This window comes from Eretmochelys imbricata, chromosome 1 (assembly GCF_965152235.1).
Source record: "Eretmochelys imbricata isolate rEreImb1 chromosome 1, rEreImb1.hap1, whole genome shotgun sequence".
Lineage (NCBI taxonomy): Eukaryota > Metazoa > Chordata > Testudines > Cheloniidae > Eretmochelys > Eretmochelys imbricata.
In genome coordinates this window covers 140,569,318-140,594,028 of record NC_135572.1, presented here as the reverse complement: position 1 = coordinate 140,594,028, position 24,711 = coordinate 140,569,318, and the positions used below count along the sequence as shown (strand labels likewise).

Here is a 24,711-nt window from a genome sequence, read left to right as displayed (position 1 = left end):
TTCAGCAATGGATAAACTGATCCTTGTCAATAGTTTGTATTTCAATTGATTATGACTGTGAAGCATTTTGGAAATATGATGTGATGAAAGTTGCTATATACGTGTAAGACATTATTAACTATTAGTATTATTTAAACCTTGCTGGGTTCAGCTATGGCCCAGTGTAGGAATGAACAACCTGTAATTAGAGTTCAGTGAACAATTCACAGAAAGTAATTTGTTTGATAGAAAGAGCCTCTTTTACTGCTCAAAGAACATGTGCTTGCAGATTTCTAGTTCCTCATTCAAATTTATTCACTTTTTTTCTACTCTATGGCTTGATTATCAGCAGTTTGCCAGTTCACTGCAGGTATTGGACACTGGACATTTGACATTCAAGTTGTGTTGGTTGGTTTTCGCAGTCACATGGTACTTTTTGCTATTTCTTATTGGACAAGCAAATCTGATAGGGCCCTATTGAATTCCCATTAAAGTCAATAGACAGGGTCCTATTGATTTCAGTGGGAGATGGAGCAGGCCTGTAATCAGGAAGAGTGCTTGAAGAAGCCACAGTTTAGGAGGAGGCATAAGATAAACAAGGTAAGAGAATTTTAGTAAACTGTAAATCTTCCCTTTATCGGCCACAGTGGTCTTGTCTGAGGTACCACTGTTAGAAAACAGCTAGTCTGCTGTATAATATTGATTGGTGGGGGTCAGTTTCAATTTCATTTTCTTTCATTGTAGTTGCACAAAATGATTGTGGTACAAATACTTAGGGTGAAATCCTGACTTCACTGAAGTCAATAGGAGTTTTGTCATTGACCTCAGTGGGGCTGGGATTTCACCCTTATATCAGTGTGTTCTTCCTGCCCAGTAGTCCATGTCCTTCTGCTAGCACATGGAAGTCAGCTTGTGTGAAATATATTTAACTCTTGAGAACAGCAGGATTTATCTGCAGCACCTTCGATTCTTAACTCTCTTTTTATTCTTTCTAACATGCTTGATTATCTCATCCACACAGCTACGCTGGCATTGTCGCCTGGTGAGGTAAGTCCATTAAGCTTATCTGAATGTTATCTAAGTACTCTCTGGGACCAATTCTGCATTATGCTTAGCCAGTGAAATCCCACTGCAGTTAGCGGGAGCTGAGGGTGCTCAGCACGATGCAGGATTAGTCCCTGTGTTTGTGGTTTATTCTGTCTAAATATGAATTATGGGTGTAGGTCTTCTGCATTTGTTTGTTAATTACCAGATCATCTGAATGCAACCTCCCGGTAAAAATACAACACTGCGGGCTTGTCTAGAATGGAGATATTTGCACCAGCGTAACCACATTGATGCAGTTCCACTGGTACAAACCCCTAATGTAGACTCATGCTGCACAAGTGTAAAACACAGCTTGCATCTGTGTGACTTACTCCAGTAGGTTACCAGAGTAAGACACACGAGTGAAGGCTCAGTCTTGCACCCATGTGCACATTTATACTGGACAATTAAAAATTCCCAGGAGAAGTAGGTTCTCAAAGTGGGAGAGCACAAAGCTAGCTTTGTAAATATCATACAGAGCCACAATATCACAAATTATTTGTGCTTTAACAAGAATGGAAGGGGCATTAATTATGGTTCATTCTGTCCCATCATCCTTACCATACGTTCTGTAAAAAACACAATTTTCTGATATCACCCACGCTTGGTCAAGACATTAACACAATTTTGAAACACTGACTTACAAATCCCCATGCAATAATGCCATAATATATCATCCAATTTTGAGAATTGGTTCTAATTTATACTCTGTTAGGGCTAGATTCAGATCTCAATGGCACCAGTGCATCAAAACAGTATAATTCCACTGATGTCAGTTGAGTTACTTCGGATTTATACCAATTTAATAAAGGACACAGTCTGGCCCTGAGTTTCAGAATACTGGTTCCTTAGCAGAGATGAATGTTGGAAGATTTACTTAAATATTTATAATGCATAAACAAAAATATGTAAATTTGATACATTAATGGAAGTCTCATGAACTCAAGAGTAATACTTTGCAGCATTAGATGGCATTATTTATTTGGGGTGAAATTCACACCTATACAGTAAAACTTAAGTTTGGTGCATGAGTCTTCTCTGGCTCTTTGTAATGGGATGAATTTCACCCTCAGGTCATGCGACTTCCTCGTTTAGGGACCATTTCTGTTTCCATTAAATGATAAAACTCTTATTGACTTCAGTGGAAGCAGGATCAGCCTTTGTAGCACACTAAAAGCTTTACATGTACTGTGAACAGACCCTAGGACCATAAATACAGCTGGTCTGATTTTTCCACTGCCTTGTGCCATCTTTTATACCTGTGCAAAGTAAGTGCAGAGCAGGAGTGAAGAGCTTCCATAGCACAATGGTCGTGTTCTGCACTCACATTGAAGAGAGATAAGTGACTACACAAGGTGCAAGACTTTGGAGAATCAGGCCCAGTCTCCTCTCACCACATATGATAGCTGTATTGGTTTCTTTTGTATTACATTAGGATGACCGCTTGGAGCACTGGCACAGTAAAGCTTGCAAATGTGATTGTCAAGGAAGTGCCAACTCAGTATGGGCCACCGGAACCAACAGCTTAGTGTGCATGCCAGGTAAGGGATTATTTCTCTCCAAGTTATGAGCCATGTACTTCACTGCCTTTCGCTCTATATCTTCTTATAGCACTATTTTCACTTGTTCTGACATCCTAAAATGCTACCCTGTACTGTCGGTCTGTAGCTTTTGAACTGAACATCCTATTCCCTTAGCACACAATGGGTCCTGTCTGATTCTGGATGATCAGCTCAGCCCCAGCGTACTGGATCAATGATGGGACTGCTCAGAAATAGAGTAGTAGATCTCAGCTGGCTGTGTTACTAACTGCTGTGGGTGCTATTGTGGTTTGTGTCATAGGGCAGCTCTCATGCTGAACCTCTGAGGGGTTGCCTACACTGCAGTCAGGGGGTGTGACTGCAGCACGTGGAGCAGACCTGAGCTAGCTTAGATGTAGCTAGCGTGAGTACCCGTAGCAGTGAAGCCACAGCAGCATGGACTTCAGCGCAATCTAGCCACTGGAGTACAGAGCTAGTCCTGGGCAGCTTTGTACGGCCCACTTGGAAGCCTGTGCTGCCTAGCTTCACTGCTATCGGTGCTCACAGTCACTAGATTAAAGCTAGCTCGGGATGTCTACAGGTCATCGGAGCCAGAATTTCTCCTTAGGGGCTGGCACTGGTGAAGCCACCCAAGCTGCCAGCAGCTATCAATGCGGGAATTGAGGCAAATTGCCCGTGTAGATGAGGTCTAAGATATCCCACCTGAAGAATTAGAATTATTCAAGCTCTGCCTTTTTTCAGCCAGTGTCTCCACAGGGCAATGGTGTTGAGGACTAGCCCTATGAAGTGGTTACGAATGGAAATTAAGGGGTATATGAAGGAAAAGGCCTGTTGATGAACTGGCAGTGTGCTGCTGCCATGACCTCAGGGCCGAGTTCAGTATCTGCCACAGAAATCCTTCTCTTGCTCCCTGGGGCTTGGTGCAGAGGTGACTCACTTTGTCTTTGCATGGGATGGGGAACACTAGACTGATGGTAGATTCATAGAGTTCAAAGCCAGAAGGGACCATTAGCTCATCTAGTCTGACCTCCTCCACATCACATCAACTTCCATCCATCTACCTCTGTATTAAGCCCAATAAACTTGTGTGTGACTAAGGCCTTGTCTACACTTACTGGGGGTTCGATGAGCAGCTATGGATGCATCAGCGGTTGATTTAGCAGGTCTAATGAAGACCTGCTAAATCGACCACCAGTTGCTCTCCCATCGACTCCTGTATTCCACCTGAATGAGAAGCACAAAGGGAGTCGACGGGAGAGCGTCTCCAGTCAACATTGCGTAATGTGGACCCCACAGTGAGTAGATCTGAGTATGTCGACTTCAGCTACATTATTCACATAGCTGAAGTTGTGTAACTTAGATCAATCTCCCCCCGCAGTGTAGACAAGGCCTAACGTGTTCCAGATGTGCATCAAAGGCATCCAGACTTGATTTGAAGACCTCAAATCAAGCTGGAAAATCCACCACTCCCCTTGGTAGTTTATTCCAGTGGACGGTGGTTAATCACCCTCATTGTAAAAAAAATTGGGCCTTATTTCTAATTCAAATTTATCTGCTACAGCTTCCAACCACTGGTTCTTGTTATACCTTTCTCTGCTAGGTTATCATTTATCCTTTAGTACCCGCTATTTTCTCCCCAGTAATCAAGTCACCTCTTAGTCTAGTTTTTGACAAGCTTAACAGATTGAGCTCTTTAAGTCTCTCACTGTAAAGCATTTTCTCCAGCCCTCCAAGTTTTGTGGCTCTTTCCCGCACTCTCACTAATTTTTCAACCTCCTTTTTATACTGTGTACATCAGAACTGTACATAGTATTTCAGTACTGATCTCACCAATGCTGTATACAGAGGTAAAATCACCTCCATATGGCTGCTCCAACTCCCTATTCCCCTGTTTATGCATCCAAGGATTGAATTAGTCTTTTTGCTGCAGCATTGTTCTGGGAGATCATGTTGAGATGCTTGTCCATGACAACCCCCATTCTGGTATGGCCTGTATTTCTTAGATGTATAACGTTTCATAGATTCGAAGGCCAGAAGGCAGCACTGCAGTCATGTACTCTGACTTCCTGTGTAACATGGGCCAAAGAACTTCCCCAGAATCATGCCTAGAGCAGATCTTTTAGAAAAACATCCAATCGTGATTTTAAAATTGTCAGTGATGGAGAATCCACTATGACCACTGGTAAATTGTTTTAATAGCTAAGTGTTCTCGTTGCTAAAATTGACACCTTATTTCCAATCTGAGTTTGTGTAGCTTCAACTTTCAGCCATTGGATTGTGTTATACCTTGCTCTGCTTGACTGAAGAGCCCATTATTAAATATTTAATACCATGTCGGTACTTATACACTGTAATCAAGTCACTCCTTAAACTTCTCCTGGTTAAGCTAAATAGATTGAGCTCTTTGAGTCCATCACTATATGGCAGGTTTTCTCTGAACCCTTTCCAATTTACCAACAACCTTCTTGAATTGTGGGCACCAGAACTGGACACAATATTCCAGCAGTAGTGGCAGCTGTGCCAAAGATAGAGGTAAAATAACTTCTCTACTTCTATTCAAATTTCCCCTGTTTATACATCCCAGGATCACATTCGTTCTTTTGGCCATAGCATCACACTGGGAGTTCATGTTCAGCTGATTATCTACCACAACCCCCAAATCTTTTTCAAAGTCACTGCTTCTCAGGATAGAGTCCCGCACCCTGTAAGTATGGCCTACAATCTTTGTTCCTAGATTTGTATATTTACGTGTAGCCCTATTAAAATGCATATTGTTTGCTTGTGCCCAGTTAACCAAACAATCCAGACTGATCTGAATCAGTGTCCTATCTTCTTCATTATTTAGCATTGCCCCAATTTTTGTATCATCTGCAAACTTGAACAGTGATGATTTTATGTTCCAAGTCCTTAATAAAAATGTTAAATAGCATAGGGCCAAGACCAAATCATTGTGAGATGCCACTGAAAACACACCTGCTCAGTGACGATTCCCTGTTTACAGATATATTTTGAGACTTATCAGTTAGCTAGTTTTAAATCCATTTAATGTGTGTCATGTTAATTTTATATCATTCTATATTTTTAATCAAAATGTTGCACAGTACCAAGTCAAACACATTACAGAAGTCTAAGTATATTACATCAACTGTATTACCTTTATCAATCAAACTTGTAATCTCATCTAAAAAAATATGTAGCAGTTTGACAGGATCTATTTTCCATAAACCCATGTTGATTTGCATTAATTACATTATTTTCCTTTAATACTTTATTAATCAACTCCTGTATCAGCCACTCCATTTTCTTGCCTGGGACTGATGTCTGGCTGATAGGCGTATAATTACTGTGGTCCATCCCACTTACCCTTTTTAAAAATTGGCACAGCTTTAGCTTCCAAGCTTCTGGAATTTCCCCAGTGCTTCAAGACTCATTGAAAATCAACATTAATGATTCAGTAAGCTCCTCAGCCAACTTTCTGATGCAAATTATCTGGACCTGCTGATTTAAAAATGTGTAGCATTAGTAGCTGCTGTTTAACATCCTCCCGAGGTACTAGTGGAATGGAAAGAGTGTTATCATCACCATATAATGAGGCTATATCATCTGTTTTTTCCCCAAATACAGACCACAAATATTTATTGAACACATCTGCCTTTTCTGCATTACTACTGATAATTCTATCATTTCCATCTAGTAATGGACCAATATTGTGGTCAGGGTTCTTTTTTGTTCTTAAAATATTTCAAAAATTTCTTCTCATTGTCCTTAACTCTGCTAGCCATAGATTTCCCCTTGTGCCTCCTTTCTTCTCTTATCTGTTTTTCACAATTCCTAACTTCTGATTTATATTCATGACTATCAACTTCCCCATTTTTCTATTTGCTACATTTTTTTAATAGCTGACTTCCCTTCCCTTCCCTTCTAAAGCAGGGTGGTGTTGTTTTTTAACCAGTATAACCTTCTTGCTCAATTGTGGAATTGCTTTTTGGGGCATCTAGTAAGGTGTTCTTAAATGATTCCAAATGATCATTCACATTTTTCGGATTAAATTCTTCCTCCCAGATAATTTGCCTAATAATTGTTTTCAGCTTTGTGAAACTGGCCCTATTAAAGCACCAAGTACACATATTACTGGTCTGGACTTTATTCTGCATTTGACTGTATTAAAATGTACTGTGTATCAATGTTCCCAGTTTATCAAGTGATCCATATTGCTCTGTATGATTGCTCTGTCCACATCATTGTTTATTATGCTACCAACATTTGTGTCAAATGCAAATTTTATCAGCAGTGATTTTATATTTACTTCTAGCGTATTGCTGAAAGGGTTGGATAGCATCAGGCCTAGTACTGATCTCTGCCAATCCCAGGCAGAAACACTTCTTTTCAGTGGTGATCCCCCACTGACAACTCCTTTTGAGATCTAGCCATTTCTTAAACCATTTTGCATGTGCTTTGCTATTACACTGTTCTAATATTTTAATCAGAATGCAGCGTTGCCAGCCTCAGAAATCATGAGTCAAACCATCTCAAAATCCTGACACTGGCCCAAAAATAATGAACATTTTAAAAAGAAGACTATAGTGTGGTTTTAGTCTGTCATTTTTTTGATTTGTGAACTTCCCCTACCATCCCCAGTGTGTGGGTCTAAGATAATTAGTCTTGCCCACTCTCTCAAATGTATTGGGTAAGGTGATTTTGACCCCTGCTCCAGGAGCGGTCACCCCACATCTATCCATACCATGCCCAGCAATTAATCTTGTCCCTCAGGTCAGCCCCCCCACCTCCATCAACCCCAACCCCAGTTCAGCATAGCCATCAGTCCAGCCACCCCCCATCAGCCCTCACCCCCTCAGTTCAGCCCCTACACCCAGCTTCACCTCTGCTCCTCTTGGGTTCTTCACTGCCCTTTCCCAGGCTGGGGGTGGATTCCAGGTGCTCTTCACCCTCTAGCTCTTCCCAAGCCAGATGCTGCAGAGGGCGGGGGGGGGGGGGGGAGTGAAGGAGGGGGAAAGCAGGGGCATTGTCCTGTCCGTATTTCTCACAGGAGGGTGAGGGAGAGGAACTTTGCTGAGATGCTGGGCTCTTTGCTCCCTCCTCTGAGAACTGCGAGTGCAGAGAGAGACTCTGCTGGCTTCTGGCAGAGGTGCTGGTGCCTCTCATGCCATCATGGGACAGACTCCAGAACCCCTGAAATCCTGTCACTTGCAAGAGCTGGCAATACGGAGAATGTTGTGTGGTAATAATACTTATAAAAGCCTCGGTATCTACACAGATACCTTTATCACTCAAACTTGTGATCTCAAAGAATGAAATCAGGGCTGTTTGACGGCTACCATAGGGGAGGGTACGATGGGAATTAAGTACTGTATTTAGACAGCTCCATTGTGAAGAACATACTTACATGTCTGAGGAGAACAGAATGATAAAAGATTACATCATTTTACCGAGAAGGCTCTTTTACTGTAAAAAAGAGTCTCACTGGTAGAAATAACAAAATTGTGCTGGGGTTCAAATGAACAAACACAGAATTTGCATAATGTAACTGCAAAGAATTTATAATGAGCCTAATTCTCCATGCGCTGCACCTCATGGAGCCATTCACACCTGCACAAAGGGTGCACAACGTGACTGGAAAATGCTACCTTCTCAGACAGCAGAGTTTTAGCCTCACTTTGCCCAGATATAAATGGCTACGAAATGTGCAAGGCAGCGGAGAATCAGGCCCATGAGGGCTAGCATTCAGGGGAGCAAAAGTGGTCCCCATTAAAGTCTTTACAAACAACTCTGCAAGTAATTAATATTACTACAATATTCCCTTGCTATTTCGTATCTATTTACTATCTATTTGCAAAAGCAAAATGTAAAGGTGTTAATGACGACCACTTAGCTTGTGCCGGTTTGTACAAACAACAAACTCAAAGAGCAGCAGAGCTCTCACTCTGCCATCCCAGTCAGTCTCCTTATGCCTTTGCAACACTGCCTCTCACAAGCTTAACTATCGTGGGCGGAGCCATTCCAATAACCACTTTAAGAGTTTTCTTAAGGTCAGTGATAACAGCATTAAATAAATTAACTGGTTGGTCCTGGCAGCCTCCAGACATCTGTTGAGTAGTTCTCTGTCTGTGACAGTCTTCCAGAGCCGAAGGTGACCTCTTAATTGTATTATGGCTGGGTGATCTACGGATTAGTGTTACTAAAAATAAAATTGTTCTGTCTTCCATCCCTCACGTTCAAGATAAGCCTGCCAAGTAGTAAATGTGTGGGGCCACTTAAGTCCAGTCTCAGTTTGCGGTTTCTTACACAAAGGGGACAACTTATTTTAATGCTGTGGAAAAGCTGGTTATGTTGTGAATTGATCACAAGAAGACTGCTATAAACCCACTAGATGGTTTAACTCCTGCCAGTGGGTCACATCAGCCCTGAAGGGAGATGAAAGCTGATTTCCATTGTCTTTTGATTTTTTTTCTTTCTATGTCATAAAAAAGGCAAAGTTTGTGCAACTCAGAGGAGAGGGGAGGGGAAGGACTATCGATCCCCCACCCCAGTGCAGCGGGTGGAGGGAGCCTTTTGTTTCCCACACACAGTCAAGCAGAATTTCCTCTCCCCGCCCCCGAGACCATCAAACACTGTGATAAGAAGCTTCCCCCCCTTCCTGGCTGTAGCTCCCTTTGTCATCTCCCAAGCAGCTATCATAGACTTTACTTGGACATTCCCACCCTTGGGTGGGTGTTATAGGCTTTGGCAGTGCACTGCAGCTGCCTCAGTGTCCCTGTTTGGCTGGAGACCCTGCCATCCCCAGCCTCTGTACTGCCTCTGGATCCTTGGTAAGGGTAGGCAGACAGCTTATTTCCCTGGCCTGGGCTTTTGTACTGGGAGAATGGGAAGTCCCTTCAAAACAGTGGTTCTTGTCACTCCCCTGCAGTATAAGGCTGTCTCTCACCCTCCTTCTCCTCAGGTATTTCTCTGCATACACCAGGAAGGTAACTTGATTCCTGTTGGATACTGGCAGCTCTCCTGTTCCAGTCCATGTGTTCCCATTTGGCCCATTAAGAGGGCAGGACAGTACCTGGGAGCTATAAGGATATTTTGCACTGCAGTGTAATCACTCAGGCTCAAGCCTAACTCACCTTCTGTCTACACACACTTTGCGCTAACCTAGGGCTTGGATCTAGGCTCCCAGCACCCCACAGGATAGAGATTCCGAGCGTGAGTCAAGCCAGAACCCTGGGTTCAAGTCCTATTGCTTTGCAGTGTACATGCAGCCCCACTGGACTTGTGCTCTGGGAGTCTGCCAAAAGTATCCCACAGGCAACTTTCTTTGTGCTCCGGACCTGTAAATTTATGGGATAGTCAAGTTTTCCCACTCTGCACCAAAGGCGAAGGGCTACAGTGGCCGCATTTTGGGAGGATGCTTGGAAGTCTGGGGTATGGTTGGTTGGACTGGGACCCGCACTGTAGGTGCAGGAGCACCAGGTTGAGATTCAGAATTCAATAATTCCTAACCTCGGGTTACAAACGAGTGTAGATGCTCAAGTCCTAGGTTAACAAACCTAGGGTCAGGGACAGGGCCGGCTCTCGGCACCAGCAAAACAAGCAGGTGCTTGGGGCGGCACATTTCTAGGGGCGGCATCCCGGCGCCGGCCATGCTGCCCCTAGAAATGTGCCCCCGCTACCCCAGCTCCCCTCTGCTCCGCCTGCTCCCCTGAGCACACCGCCGCCGCTCCGCTCCTGCCCAGGCTTGCCGCGCGCTAAACAGCTGTTTGGCGCAGCAAGCCTGAGAGGGAGGGAGGAGAAGCCGAGTGGCGGCGCGCTCGGGGGAGGTGGTGGAGCGGAGGCGAGCAGGGGCGAGGAGTGGTTCCTCTACCCCCCTTACTGCCTGCGCTACCCCCCGCACTCCCTTCCGCTCCGCCTGCTCCCCTAAACACGCTACCTCTCCTTTGCCTGAGAGGGAGCGGGAAGAAGCAGAGTGGCACCGTGTTCAAGGGAGCAGACGGAGCGGAGGTGAGCAAGGGTGGGAGGTTGCAGGGGGGGAGCCGCAAGAAGCAATGGGGGGGGGGAAATGCAGCACACCCGGGGGAGGAGGTGGGGCTGGGGATTTGGAGAAGGGGTTGGGAAGGGGTGGGGTTGGGAGCGGAGCCAGGGGCATGGGAGCACAAAAAGAAAAGCAGGGATGGCCAAAAATTTTTTTGCTTGGGTCGGCAAAAATCCTAGAGCTGGCCCTGGTCAGTGAGCTTGAGTTCTACTAAGCCTGGGCTTGCGTTACAGTATAGACATCCCCTAAGAGGTCTGGTGAGCAAGATCCAGTGATTCAGAGCAGACTGAGTCAGTCAGGAGAGGAGAGCTGCCAGAGAGAGAGAGAGAGGGGCTGGGTCCTGAGAGAAAGCTGAAGGCAGGAGAGCAGCAAGAGAGTTTTTGTGGCTGGCGTCCCCAAGCCAGAAAGCCAGAGCAGGAGGGCTGGAGAGAGCTGAAGGCAGGAAGAGCAGAAGCAGGACAGGGAGATGCCTGCTGGCTCGAAGCTAGAAAGCCAAGGGCCAGGCAGGGAAGCCGCGGAGGGGCTTATCCACTGACCTCTCCAGGGCCAGACAGGTGGGCCCAGAGTAACCATGAGAGGGCCAGGGGGAGTGTGGAACTGCTGCCTGAGAAAAGATTATCTCCCAGCAGAGAGGCTGTGGAGGATTGGGCTCTCACTGGGATGGCTGTCCTGGCAGAGGGACGGAGGTGTGGCAGAAGACACTGGGTATGGTGAGAATTAAGGTAGGTCATCAGAACTACATGCAGTGGGGTGATATGGACTATGGTTTATTACGGACTGTTTGCACTACATTTAGTTAATAAACTATGCTGATGGACTAGAAGATAAACTTGTATGAGTTACTGGGGACTCAAAAGGGAAACTGAGGTGAGGGGCCACTGGCAGGACATCCCTGAGGCCAGGAGGGGGTGCCCAGGAAGGAGCCATGTGGTTACAACCCCTAATTTGAGTTGAAACCTCAGCATTGTTCATATCCCCTTTTTTTCTGAACTCCCTGAAATCGTCTCCTATACACGTCGGGGTTACTTTAAACTTTTGCAACAATCCCTAGAGACCCCTCTGTCCATAAGCGTGAAAATGTCCAAAGCCTTTATCCCTGGCAGTAGTGCAGCCAGATACCGTACCATGGCCTCCTGTCCCACCCTCCTGTTCAACTCACACCCCATTTCAAAAGTATCTAGAAACACATCCATGTCACCACCACCCCCACCCCAAAGTGAGGAAGTAATTTGGAGTCTGTGCCACCCACTGGGCCAGGTACGTGGGGTCTGTCTTCACCTATCAGATTAGGGTTTCGCTGGCACAGCCTCCATCTTCATCAGATGTTGATTCTTTCCCTCTCCTCACTCCTCTTATGTTGGTGCTGGTGCTGCGACTGTTGCTGCTGGTCTTTATGCTGCTGGTCCCTCTCCAGCTGAATCCTCTCTCGGTCCACCTGTGGACCTGTCCAAATTCCCAGTTGCGGTGAGGCAAGCCTCTTCCCAGCTTCCCTCCAGGGAGTTGGCTCCAAGATCTCCTAGGCCTGCTGGCCCCTCTGCCAGTGGGCCGGATGTTCCCTGCAAACCTGGACCATCGTTCCTCTTCTGATCTTGAGAATCCAGCAAGTCGACTAGCTGTTTCTTTGTCTGCGCCTCAGTGCTGAGCTGCCTTTCTCTGCATAGCTCAAGCAGCTGACCTTTCTTCAGTTGTCCATAACTCATTTTCACCTCTTTTTTTGCTATTCTTTTCCTGAGAAGACTATAAAACTTTACTCTGTGCTTTCCCCCTTCTGTGCTACTTACTTTCACTGCAGTAGGTACTAATGGCAAGTTACACTGCCATAGAGCTCACATATGCTGCCACCATATATATCATAGGTCAGGGCAACTGCACGCATATTCCCCCTCAGTGCTCCCTGAAGGCACCCACTCTAGGCTTCCAGCTCCTCAGCCATCACCTCTGTTCAGTAGAGACCCGCATCTCTCTCTCCTGAGCAGGGTTTTTTCAGGCTGCACAGCTCACTGCCCACACTGTAATATCCCCAGCAAGCCAGACTGACTACACAGGCCAGCGTCTGTGCTTGGCTTGCTCTCCAAAGGCTGTAAATAGTGTAAGTGTCAGCAGTTACACATTACTACACAGCTCTTCGCAAGTACACATATTCATTCTTATGGTGAAATCACTACAGAGAAAACATATTGAAAATAATAAAAGAACTTACACACATGCTAAAAAGCTTACCAGAGATCACCCCAACTCCAGCCTCAGGCTCTGGTACCTGGCAGTCCTTCAAAACCCACAACTGGGTTTCCCCCAAGTTCATAACTGTCTCAGTTTCAGAACCAGAACCCATGACTAGTTCAGCTTTTTCTTTATACAGCTTGGGCCTTTAATCTTGACTTCATGGTGTGACTTCTCACTCAGGACACCTAGAACTGCAAGCCACTGTGTTACCCCTCCGCCTTAGCAGGAGTAAGCTTTGCTGATAAACTATGTGTCAATCCCATGACACACCCAGCTGTTTGCCTGGCCAGCAAACTCCTTAGGACTCAGCCAGTCCACACCTTGCCTTGTAGGTAACAATCAGCAAACCCGAGTTCCCCAGAGAGGTCGCCCAGCAGTGCCCAGTCCCTCTCACTGGACACACACAGGAGTTATTAAGTTTGCTGCCTCGAAAGGGACAGAGTATGCACCAGCCTGTTAGGTTGGCGGAGGACTCACCCTCTGCCGTTAATACACAACATCGAGATGGGTTTTGTAATAAAACAAACAAAGAACAGAGACATAAGTGATACTAAGCACAAATGTAAGACAGGTGTGGTTTCAAATAAAACACAACACCCTTTCTAGTGACTAAAACTTCATTTAAGCACATTACAATCTTTGCCTAAGCAGTTTTCTTACTTATGTCAAATTACCAGTGTATCTTGTCTTTCAGGTCAAGAGGGTCCAGCTTTCATAGGCTCAAAGGGTCCTATGCTCTATTATTCCCTCAGTGATGGATCCCTAAAATGTCTCTTTGCCCACCCCCACCATATTACCCAAAGACTGTGTCCCTGTTTCAAGAGCCAGGAAGTTTTCCTGGGGTGCAGATTCTGTCCCCTGGTGTGTTTGTAAATGGGCTTCTTCCCTACTCCTCTAGCATAATGGCTTTGTTCATCTTACATGGAAGTGTCTTTCTATTGTCCTCTGCCTGTAACCAAGCAGGTCAGACAGGTACATACACATTCCTTTGTCTAGGGCAGTCTGAGGTCATGCACTGCCTCCCAAATACATTTTAAGAACGTATTTCCAGCGCACATCTATAACTTTTCATATGCAGGCTGGACGCACATCCTGCAATGATTTTTTCCTTTGAGAGCTACATTATGACAATAACTTGTTGGGGCAATGAGTGCATCAGACTGATGTCAGTTACAGTACGGGGAAGCCTTCTGCCAGTTGGCACTGAGGCGTTCCGGGGGGGGGTGTGTCACACATGTAACAAGTGATTCATAAACAATTACCCTCTCGTCAGGGCATAGTTTCAGAAGGCTGGGGAGTTGCATAACCGGAGGTTTGGAATTTCATTCACCTCTTCCCAGGTAGTCCCCAGGAAATCCACTGCACACGTATCGTCCCAACAGTCTGAGCTTGTCTGTTACATTTTCAGTATTCACAACCTCCCACCCCAACAATCAATCCCGGCCCATGATAATACATAAAACTATTTGTTTAATACAGTGGATCTCAAAGATCCTCTAACTCAATACACTAAAGGCGCCCAAAGCTATTGCAGGAAAGTCTGTCACAACATGCTTGACAGCATAGTTTTGGAATTTAAAGCAGTTCATGTTTGCAGTTATTATCCACAAGCTTTTATAAGCTGGTATTTCCTTGCCTGGAGGAAGGAGGGATGGCAGCTACTCGTTTGTAACAGAAAAATATGTTAATGAGATATTTACCTGCCAAAATAGGTTAATGAGATATTGAACTTATGTTTGCACTGCTCTACAGTGACTGTAGGAAAAGTACTATAGGGACTAGAGTCCAATTATGCTCTGGAAGAGCATAATACAGAGCATTATAAGAGCATTATACAGTTAGACACAGATTTGTTGTTAAGGGGTTATACTGTGCTTTCAAATGTGATTCAGAAAAGTGTCCGCTATGCCCCAGTTTCCCAGAATTATCAGCTCCCAGGAAGGAACATTGAATACAGAGCGCCACATGCCACCAAAGGGTTTGGCTCTCTTTTTCAGCCACGCCAGTCAAATTAGGAGCTTCTTCCACTCTTTTCCTGTTCCCAATCTCAGCTTCCTCCCTGCGTCCCAATGTGCCTTCCCTGTCTTTGCAGGAAGCAGTCAGTGAGCAGAGGTAGGGGGCCAGGGAGGGAGCTGCAGTGGCTAGGAAAGGGGTCTTGAGAGGGGCAGATCCCCAATGGGTGGGAATGAGGAGAGAACAGGCTTCTTCATAAAGAATTCTCTTTCCTGCATAAAGCTTTCAAAGCCCAGCAGTGGTGCTATTGCAGAGACCCCTTCCTTCTTGCTGGTCTCCCCGATTCCTTGGGAGTCCCCAGCTGTTCCCTCCTCCCTAGGGAAGGAGACGGTCTTCGTGTCAGAAGAGCATCAGAGAAAAACAGCCTTGGAAGGAAGGAAGAGTTGGGGTGGGCGGGTATCTCTGGGGCAGCCGGAGGCTGAAGGAGGGAGCAGCTGGAGGCTCTTTTAACTATCCAGCTCCTGTTTGCAGTTAGTAACGTGATGTGCTGGCTGTTTGTCACATCCTCTTTCTTCGTTTCTATTTCATCTTTTATTCGTGTGAGCAACAAGTAGTCCTTCTGACCTTGGGAAATTCCAGGTTGGTGGCTGAGCAGACGGGCTGGAATTGATTTAATCCATTTCTAGAGGATAGTGCTGCTGCCCACGGTAAATGGGCTGATCCATGCCCTCGTGGTGTGAGTGTTACTGGCACCTGGGAGAGCCAGGTTTGAGTCCTAATTGCAGCCCTTAGCACCTAGCACCTTCTTACGCAAATAATCCCATTGCCCTCAACATGGCAGGGGGACAAAGGCAGCCCAAGCAGGTCTGCTTGCACCTGGCCTCGCTAAAGCCCTTCTGCTAGCTGGGAGTAACCCTTACTGGTTCCAAAGAGACTTTAATTTGAGCTAGAAGGATGAGATCCTGCAGGCAGGAGTGGAAAAATGAAAGCAACCTCAGGGGGATCCTTCAGTAGAGAAGACCCCTTCAGCAAGGGGAGCAACGGCGGAAGGATTATTATACATAGCTCAAAACTGGAGGCCTTGCAAACATCCCACAAGGTCAGAGGAAGAATCTCATGAAAGCAAAGCCCCATGAATCCACCTTAGGGTGCTTCTCACAAATCCTGCAGAAGCGAGTCTCAGAGCCTGGGTCAGCTGACTCGGGCTCATGCTACAAGGCTAAAAATAGCAGTGTAGGTGTTCTGACTTGGACTGGAGCCAGGGCTGTGAGAGCCAGAGGGGGAAGGATCTCAGAGCCCAGGCTTCAGCCTGAGCAGGAACATCCCCACTGCTATTTTTAGCCCCATAGCAAAAGCCCTGTGAGCCCCAGTCAGTTGACCCCAGGCTCTGAGACTTGCTGCGGCAGGTCTTCTTTTGCAGTGTAAATGTACCCCCTCCCCCACTGGGGACGTGGTGTGCAATGTCTGTGCAAGGTTAAGAAAGAGTTGTTAAAATAAATGAGTGCATCAGAGAGTTGAAATGATGAGAAGGGACTCCCCGCTCCCCATGAGTTCTGCTGTGCACTTTTTATGTTGCTGAGACTCCTCAGTGGCAGAGTGAAATGAAGCCTGCAGCTCCGCAGGTGTCCATGCGTCTGTTGCAGTTTATGATCTGGCCTAACAGCGTGCCACCACCATGCCAGAGGAGAGCTGACCGTGTGAAAACACGGCTTGAATCCACACGCCACAAACACTCTGAGCAAACAAAACCAGGCAATAAAAGCAGCCGGACTTTCCTTGGATTAAACTGCTCGTTTCTCTTGCAGAGTGTCCCTATCATAAACCCCTTGGGTTTGAGTCAGGAGCGCTTCCTTCCGACCAGATAAGCTGCTCCAATTCAGAGCAGTACACCGGATGGTATACTTCATGGACTGCAAACAAGGCCCGACTTAATGGCCAGGGTTTTGGGTAAGCCTAACATCCCTGCAAGTGCATTACAATGTTGAGTGCTGTGCAGCAATTCAACCGAGCACGATGCAGAGTTTTAGGAGTCTTGATACTAACGTTACAAAGCAAAAAAAAAAAGGGGGAAATGAAGTAAAGCGAGAGGAACAAAAGGTGCCTTAAATATTCAGTGGCATTTCCACCTGCTTATACCAGGGCTGAATCTGTTTCAGAGAATGTCGTCTCACCAAGGCCATTCCTAGTACATTTTCCAATAAAAAGCTGGAGTCTTAGGCCCAGACTATGGTACCACTGTAGTCACTGGAGTTTTGCCCCGGACCAAAAGATTTGTGCTAAGATTTTCAAACATGACCAGTGATTGGACTCCTCAGTTTCTCGCTGCCTAACCCGAGACACCTTATTTTCAGAAAGTGCCGAGCACCTGCTCGCTTTCAGTTGGGCACCTAAACATGGAGGTACCACAAATCACTAGTCATTGAAAAAAATTCTTGTTCTTGACCCTTAATGGATCAGTTCCTTTGCATTCCTTCCTTTCCTGTCTGATTCCCCCGGGACTAACACCTGTACTGTATTCTTTGATTTGCCTGCTTCCGACAGGTGTGCGTGGCTCTCCAAATTTCAAGACAATGGGCAGTGGCTGCAGATTGACATGAAAGAGGTCAAAGTTATCTCCGGGATACTCACACAGGGGCGCTGTGATGCAGATGAGTGGATGACAAAATACAGCGTGCAGTACAGGACTGATGAGAATCTGAACTGGATTTACTACAAGGACCAGACAGGAAACAACAGGGTCAGTGGGAGGAGCATTTTGGTGAAAATGGTTTTAAGCTAAATGCAGATTTTGGCTCACAATGGGTGATATCCCATGTGGAACACCAAGAATAATCCTTTGTGCCATTAAATCAAATTAAGTTATAAGAGCGACTATGGGCCAGACTTTCTTGCACCTACACTCGGCTCAGAGCTGGAAGGAAGGGTGTTAGCTAGTAGATTGCATTCCTTGATGCCAGTGCTGGTTTGTAACCCCAGACTTCAGCAATACTAAAAGAAACTGCCAGGAAGCTCTAAGATATGCCTCTGGTGTGACATATCTTAATGAACCCCCACCAGTGGAGGATTTGGCATAGCAGAGTTCTGCTTCACCACATCCTGATATGTCCTTTCCCAACCCATTCACCAGCCTACAACAGGGGTGGGCAGATGGCGCAGGACCCAGATCTGTCACAGCTATGCCAGCAGGGAGTTCTCCTCCTACAGTGGAATTCTCTGCTGGCCTTATGCAGCCATTTCCTTTGCAGCATTATAGAGAATCCAGCCTGAGAAATCCAACTCATGTACGTGCAGGGTAAGGAAAGACTGGGATTATGCTCACTCTTGTCAGGAGCTCTACTAATTTGACCCCTTGCCACTTTCTGTTTAGCAAAGCTGTAGCTATAAATATGCAAATTGACCAATATAAATAAAGAGGCATGAGAAAACACAGAGGAACACCCAAAACAGACTAAAAAGAAGGGAAACAAAGGCCTGCATCCCTCAAGGGCAGGAACCCCTTGTAGCAGATCTTACTTTAATTACAACAAAAGGAAACCACACAGTGATCCCTTACTATTGGATGGAGGGAGACCACCAGGACCCTGGGTATTCCCTGTTTTAAGTCCAGAGACTAGTTTGCAAACTGGTAGAATCGGTGGCACTGTAAGGAACTTTTCAATCACAACCCCAGTCTCTTTTCGAAATCCGACCTCAACGTTGTGCTCTTGGGAGGACGTAGATCATTCAGTAATACTTTGTCAGCGTTAGATAAGGGCAATGCCGTTAGATGAAAGCTGGTGGATTACAAGTGACTGCCACTACAGCAAATAATATTTGGGAGTTTTTGTCAGAGGGACTCCCGTAATATAAGCAGTCAGACATAACAGCAACTAGGGAGCGAAAGGAGTCTGAATGGGTCTTGTGTGAACCAGGTGTACACAGGATGAGCTCTCTGTAGGGCGTGAAGATCAGGAATTTCACAGGAGCCGGAGGTTATGCTTTCCCCAGGAACATCTTGGGATTTGTGATGAAATCTGGTGAAATCTGGCACAATTTTAGAAGGCCAAACAGTTTTCTTTTAATGGCGGTACTGGATTCCAAAATTAAGTACAGCAGGACAGGGAAGCCGGCACAATCTTCAGAAAGTGTTGCACCACTGTGTTAACCCTCAGGTCAGCTGGAGCCCCGAGCATCACAGAAGCCAACCTCATTCCCTGTTCAGCTTGCTGCTAGCAGCGGGGCATGTATAGGGCTGCACAGAGCAGCGCTCATTCAAAACATTGCCTTTGAGAAAAAAGTGAAGCTCAGTCTTGTCGTTGTTTAAATACACAATCAGTGACACCCCTTACGGTAGCTGGCAGTGTGACAAAGCCAGGCCAAATTGCAAAGGGGAACCTGCCCAGTGCGCTGCAGTAGCAGGGGAACAAAGCACAGAATGCAACCCACACCCCGAGTCTGAAGAGGAGATGTCTCACATTCTCCCAAAATACACAGGTGGCCTGACTCTCATTGACACTATGTCATCTTTACTGTGTTTCAGAGGGGTGGCAAAGAGCCCTAGTACAAATGCGAACCAGGCCCTTCGAATTAAAAATGGCAATTCTTCACTGCCCTTCTTGGGTCACTTTTGTTTAAAAACAGTGTGGTTTTTTTGGGTGGGGGACAAGAACAATAGGTCTGAATCTCCCCAGACTTACACTAGTTTTACACTGTTGTAACTCCACTCCTGATGCTTTATGCTGACTTGGTGCTAGAGTAACTTTAAACCAGTAGGCAGAATTGCACCATTCACTGTCGAAATGGAAGAGGTTTGTTGCGAATGACCACTATTGTCATCAGCACTGCCTGGTGCATACTTCACACCACGTCATTCAGCAATTCACATTCTTGGCTTGCGAACTGGTGAGCGTGAAAATGGATTGTCACATAATCTGGGGAAGGAGGAGATCTAGCTCTTTAACCCACTCTGCTCTGTGCTAACCTGCCTTTTTGTCTCTCGGTGTTGTGTAGGTTTTCTATGGAAACTCAGACAGATCATCCATTGTCCAGAATCTCCTGCGCCCTCCGATTGTTTCCCGCTACATCCGATTAATACCGCTAGGCTGGCATGTACGCATTGCCATCAGGATGGAGCTGCTGGAGTGCATGAGTAAATGTGCTTAAAGTCCAACCATGCGTGGTTTTCAAAGGGGTGCAAGGAGAGTCCCTAGCAAAATGTAGAAAGACAATAAATATAATGATGAGGGTAGCAAAGATGGGCTCGATTTTACCATAACAACTCGCAGCCTGCACAATAGGGCTGCCCAAGGATGGAAGTCAGAACAGAATCTGGCCCCAGTTAGTTTTGTTGAAACTGATTTCAGGAGCTGAGCTGTGTGGAGAGCCCCAGTTTTGTTTCTTGAAATTGTCATAGTGAAAACACAGGTTTGGGGCAATTTCATCTGCTCTCAGCAGAGCAGGAAAATGTTGAACCTGCTGCCCTCATTCCAGAGGCCAGAACAAAACGTTTACCAAAAAATCTCCCCCCTCAAGACCAATATTTTTTCACAAGGGCTGCAGTGTGTCCTCACTTTCCACTGATGCCAACGGGACTTGCATCTGGGAACTAAAGTCCAGCAAAGACTTAATTAGATTTTTAAAAAACCTTTGCATATGATTTCACACAGCTCCAGTTTCTGGTTATAATATAGTTTAGTTGCTAATCTCCTCTTGCGTAACATTAAAAGAAATTGTACTCTATGTTTACTAAAAATGGGTTAGAGGTTTAAAGTGTATTCAGTAAGAGTTTAGAGGGTTGCTTAAAATTATATTTGGTGAACTGTAAATGTGATTTGAACATTTAGGTGTTTATGAGTAAATAATGAAAGCAAGCTCTTCATTATATATGTGTATTGCTCCCACAAATATATATACAGTGTAAATGCTCATCCTGTAAATTGAAGGGCTTTCTGGAATTGAAAAGGATTTTAACAGCACATAAAATAATAAAGCCAAAGTTTATTATAGAAGTTTCTTGATTTTTGAGGGAGAAACATTAGCAAAATAAGGAAAATTGGCTATACCATTTTTATCATGCTAGTGATTTGCTGTTTTTCAGCCTAGATGGATGGCTTCTTTCATTGTTGCCTATTCTTAATTTATCGTACAGGACTTGCTAGAGTAGATCAGACTACAATTCTTTCATGTCCAGGATCTTGCCTCTACCAACGGACAACCAGCAGTGCTGTACATGGTGGGGGTGAGCGGCACAGGGAGAAGGAATTATTTCCAGATTCCTGTCATGATCACATTATGTGAAACTTGAACCCACCAGCACATGACTCAAAATGTTGTTTTAGACTTAACAACTAAATCAAATGCTTTTCATATCCAATCTTTGTATGTACATAGTTCTGTTCACCCAAAGTACTTAGAATACTTTTACAGGCATTAAACAAATTTCACACTATACCTGTGACGTAGGTAAGTATTTTTAGACTCATTATACACTGACTTGCTCGTGCTCACACAGCAAGCTAGTGGCAGTACTGGCCGCCTGACTTAGGCCAAAACACTCCATAGAGTTGCATAAGATCTTGTTCCTCATGCAGGCATCAGACCAAGCAACCAATTCCACCTCCACAGCCTGTTGGATTCTGGTGCTACTGGGCTATGCAGATAGTAAGTATAGATGGTGATGCTGTGTTTCTAGTGTAATGCACTGGTGTGTAGATGGACAAAGAGGGGACCTTGCAGCACACTCATCAGTGGGTTACATTAGTTCCTGGCTTCCCAGTCCCGCAGGAGAAGTCACCAGAGGCCACTGAGCCTCCTGAGCAAGTGAGTGTTTTAGGTCAGCCAGAAGGAATAGCACATCTCATTGCTGGGGAGGCAGGGAATGTGAAGAAGTGGGATGAGACCCATAATATTAATAGGCTTTATACAGGGCCAAGTAAACCTACGGCTGACCTAGAGCTCTACTGCGCTAAATACACTCCCTTTTTCAAGATGAACTTTACCTACCATCACCAAACCCACTTCTATTGGGTTACTCACAGTTCTCTGTAGTTGTTATGAATTGAATGAACTCTGTTGTCAGCCAGCCTCACCAGCTCCCCATCATTTCCTCCTGCAGATCAGTAACAAGTGTGTTCAATAAATGGCAACCCAGCTAGTAATGTCTCACCATTGTGGGGTGCAACCATTCGCTCCAATTGTTTCCTATTCATTTTAATACAACCTTGCATTACCTATGTCAGGTCAGGACACCCAAACCTTCTACCTGAAGGTAAACCTGTGATAGCAGCCAGAGCCCCGCACCAAAGTGTACTGAAAGGTTCCTACTTCATCACTGCACTTTGACCCGTTATTAAGATTGGTAAAGAAGCACAACTGAAATTGTTCATCAGTTCTGGAGAAGCACCTGCAGTATTACACATTGGATGGGCTCCTCATCAAAGCCTTGGTTTGTTTAAAAAAATCCCTCTCTCTACTCTTGGCATGCTGCTTACTCCCACTGGAACCAATTGCAATGCTCTCTGCCTCCTCTTGCTATGGGCTCAATCCAGCTGCCTCGAATGCAGCCCCATATCACACTGTATGTTCTGATGGTGTCATGGAACTGTTTTGTGGGTTTCTCACATAGCTGACTGCAGAAATCAGTCAGCAGCAAAGGACCAATTTGCAGGACAGCAGGTTTGTGCCCACAACACTTTGTAGATCCACCAGTGAGAATTCCTTGAGATAGACAGGGCCTTAGATTACTGTGGTGATTGTAATCATTACCCAACCAGCTTTATGCCTAAAGTGGGATTATGACAGCTACTTCAGGGCTAATAGTTTTTACAGTTTCTGCATCAGTCTCAAAGGACTCAAGGAAAATGAAACACAAAGGGGGAAGAAAGAGCGAAAGAACAGCAACAAAGGCCAGGCTGACAACTCACCAGTGACGACAACTTTACAAGTCTGCATATATTCAGGATATTACTTAATGGCGGGGAAGTGAGATGTGACAAAAATGTGGAACACACCTTTTGCTGTAGTTAATTCATCGTGCTTTATTCATTCATGGTGGCAGATGGGGTGTGGTACATGGTTCGTTTGAGGCCCCTGATAATAAATCAGAAATGTAAGAACTATCTGCTGCTCTGGCAAGTTTGCAGACTTCTGCTCTTTTGCAACAATAGGCTAACGGCTGCAGTGCTACAGGAAACACCCCACGCTGATGATGAAAGGTGTTTCCTGTCATGTTTTCGTTGGCCTCTTGCCTCCCAAGCATAACTTTAAAAAAAAAGGGGGGAGGGGGTTCCCCCCGCCTATGGAGAAAGTCCATTCTTTAGCAGCAGGTTGGAAAGTCTTGTTTTGCCATCTTTTGTGTGAAGGAGGTTTCTAACATACCATGCTAGGTGCACAGAGCCCAGCCATGGCCTTCCCAGAACTCTCCCTGAAGCCAAAGGGAATTCCACATGCACAGCACTTACAGGACTGGTTTCTGGGGCAACGAAATGCCACTGGAACATTGCAAATAAAACAAAATTTTGATGGGGTTTCCCTGTTTGAAATAACCGTAGCCCACCTATAAAACGAGGCTGAGAGCCCAAGTGTTTCTTGGCCCAAGATAGTAACCACCGAGTTAGCAGATTGCACCCTCGTTTTATGATTACGTTGAAATGTCTTATTCCTCTTACTGTTGTTAGCTACTACTCCCCACCTGTCCCATCCCATGTCCACAGCAAACATGTCCTCCTCAGCGCCTGATCTCCACCCCTCTGAATCTCAGACCTCTCCCTTCCTCTGCTCTTCCTTGCACCTCAGCAAAGCTTGGCTCTATTTTCCCCAGAAAGTGCAATTCCCTTTTTAATTTAAACCCTATTAGATCTCCATGGGTCGTGAAGGGGACTGCGTGTTATGGGGGGCAGCAGTTGGGGCAACAGGTTCTGTTGTGGGCATGTGAAAGGGGAACTAGCCAACTGGCCTGGGGGACTGCGCACAGTGACTACTGAGCAAGATGTATCTAACCTCTTAACAGGGGAGACCGACATAGACACCCTGCACTCTGATTGGCTAATAATGGCCTTCAGGCAGAGTACAGTGCTTTGTATGCTGTCTGGTTGCCGAGAAAAAAATGGAGTTATTATGCAAGTCGCGCACCTTTAGCAAGTGAAGGGAGCACCGTAATGTGAAATAAATTCTTGGTTAGTGGTAAATAACTGAACTGTGCTCTTAGCAGATTAGATCATTGTAGTCACTGGAGCCTAATAAATAGCACATCAGAATTCAATGGGTTCTTGCTCTATTATATAATAAAAAGAACGCTGGGCAGGCGTAGAGTCTGGGCAGGGAGTCCCTGTGTTAAACCTCTCCTCAAAACACACCCCTATGCTTGTCACTATTCCCTCCCTTCACACAAAATGATAAAGTAGCATGAAGAGGCACATGCTAAATTTCCCAGCTCACTTACTTAAAAACATAGGAATGGCCATACTGGGTCAGACCAAAGGTCCATCCAGCCCAGTATCCCGTCTGCCAACAGTGGCCAATGCCACGTGCCCCAGAGGGAGTGAACTGAACAGGTAATGATCAAGTGATCTCTCTCCTGCCATCCAGCCCCACCCCCTGATAAACAGAGGCTAGGGACACCATTCCTTAGCCATGCTGGCTAATAGCCATTAATGAACTTAACCGCCATGAATTTATCCAGTTCTCTTTTAAACCCTGTTATAGTCCTAGCCTTCACAACCTCCTCAGGCAAGGAGTTCCACAGGTTGGCTGTGTGCTGAGTGAAGAAGAACTTCCTTTTATTTGTTTTAAACCTGCTGCCCATTAATTTCATTTGGTGACCCCTAGTTCTTATATTATGGGAACAAGTAAATAACTTTTCCTTATTCACTTTCTTCACACCACTCATGATTTTATATACCTCTATCATATGCCCAC

The 24,711-nt window shown here is 45.5% G+C and overlaps 1 protein-coding gene across 1 annotated transcript; it reads left to right on the top strand.

Moving 5' to 3' along the window:
* Positions 1-975: 975 nt before the first annotated feature.
* Positions 976-20,014, top strand: RS1 (retinoschisin 1). Its single transcript, XM_077811977.1, has 5 exons — positions 976-1,026; positions 2,501-2,606; positions 16,623-16,764; positions 17,359-17,554; positions 19,807-20,014. Exons 1-5 carry the CDS (start codon positions 976-978, stop codon positions 19,957-19,959), a joined length of 648 nt encoding a protein of 215 aa, XP_077668103.1. The 3' UTR covers positions 19,960-20,014.
* Positions 20,015-24,711: the final 4,697 nt, after the last annotated feature.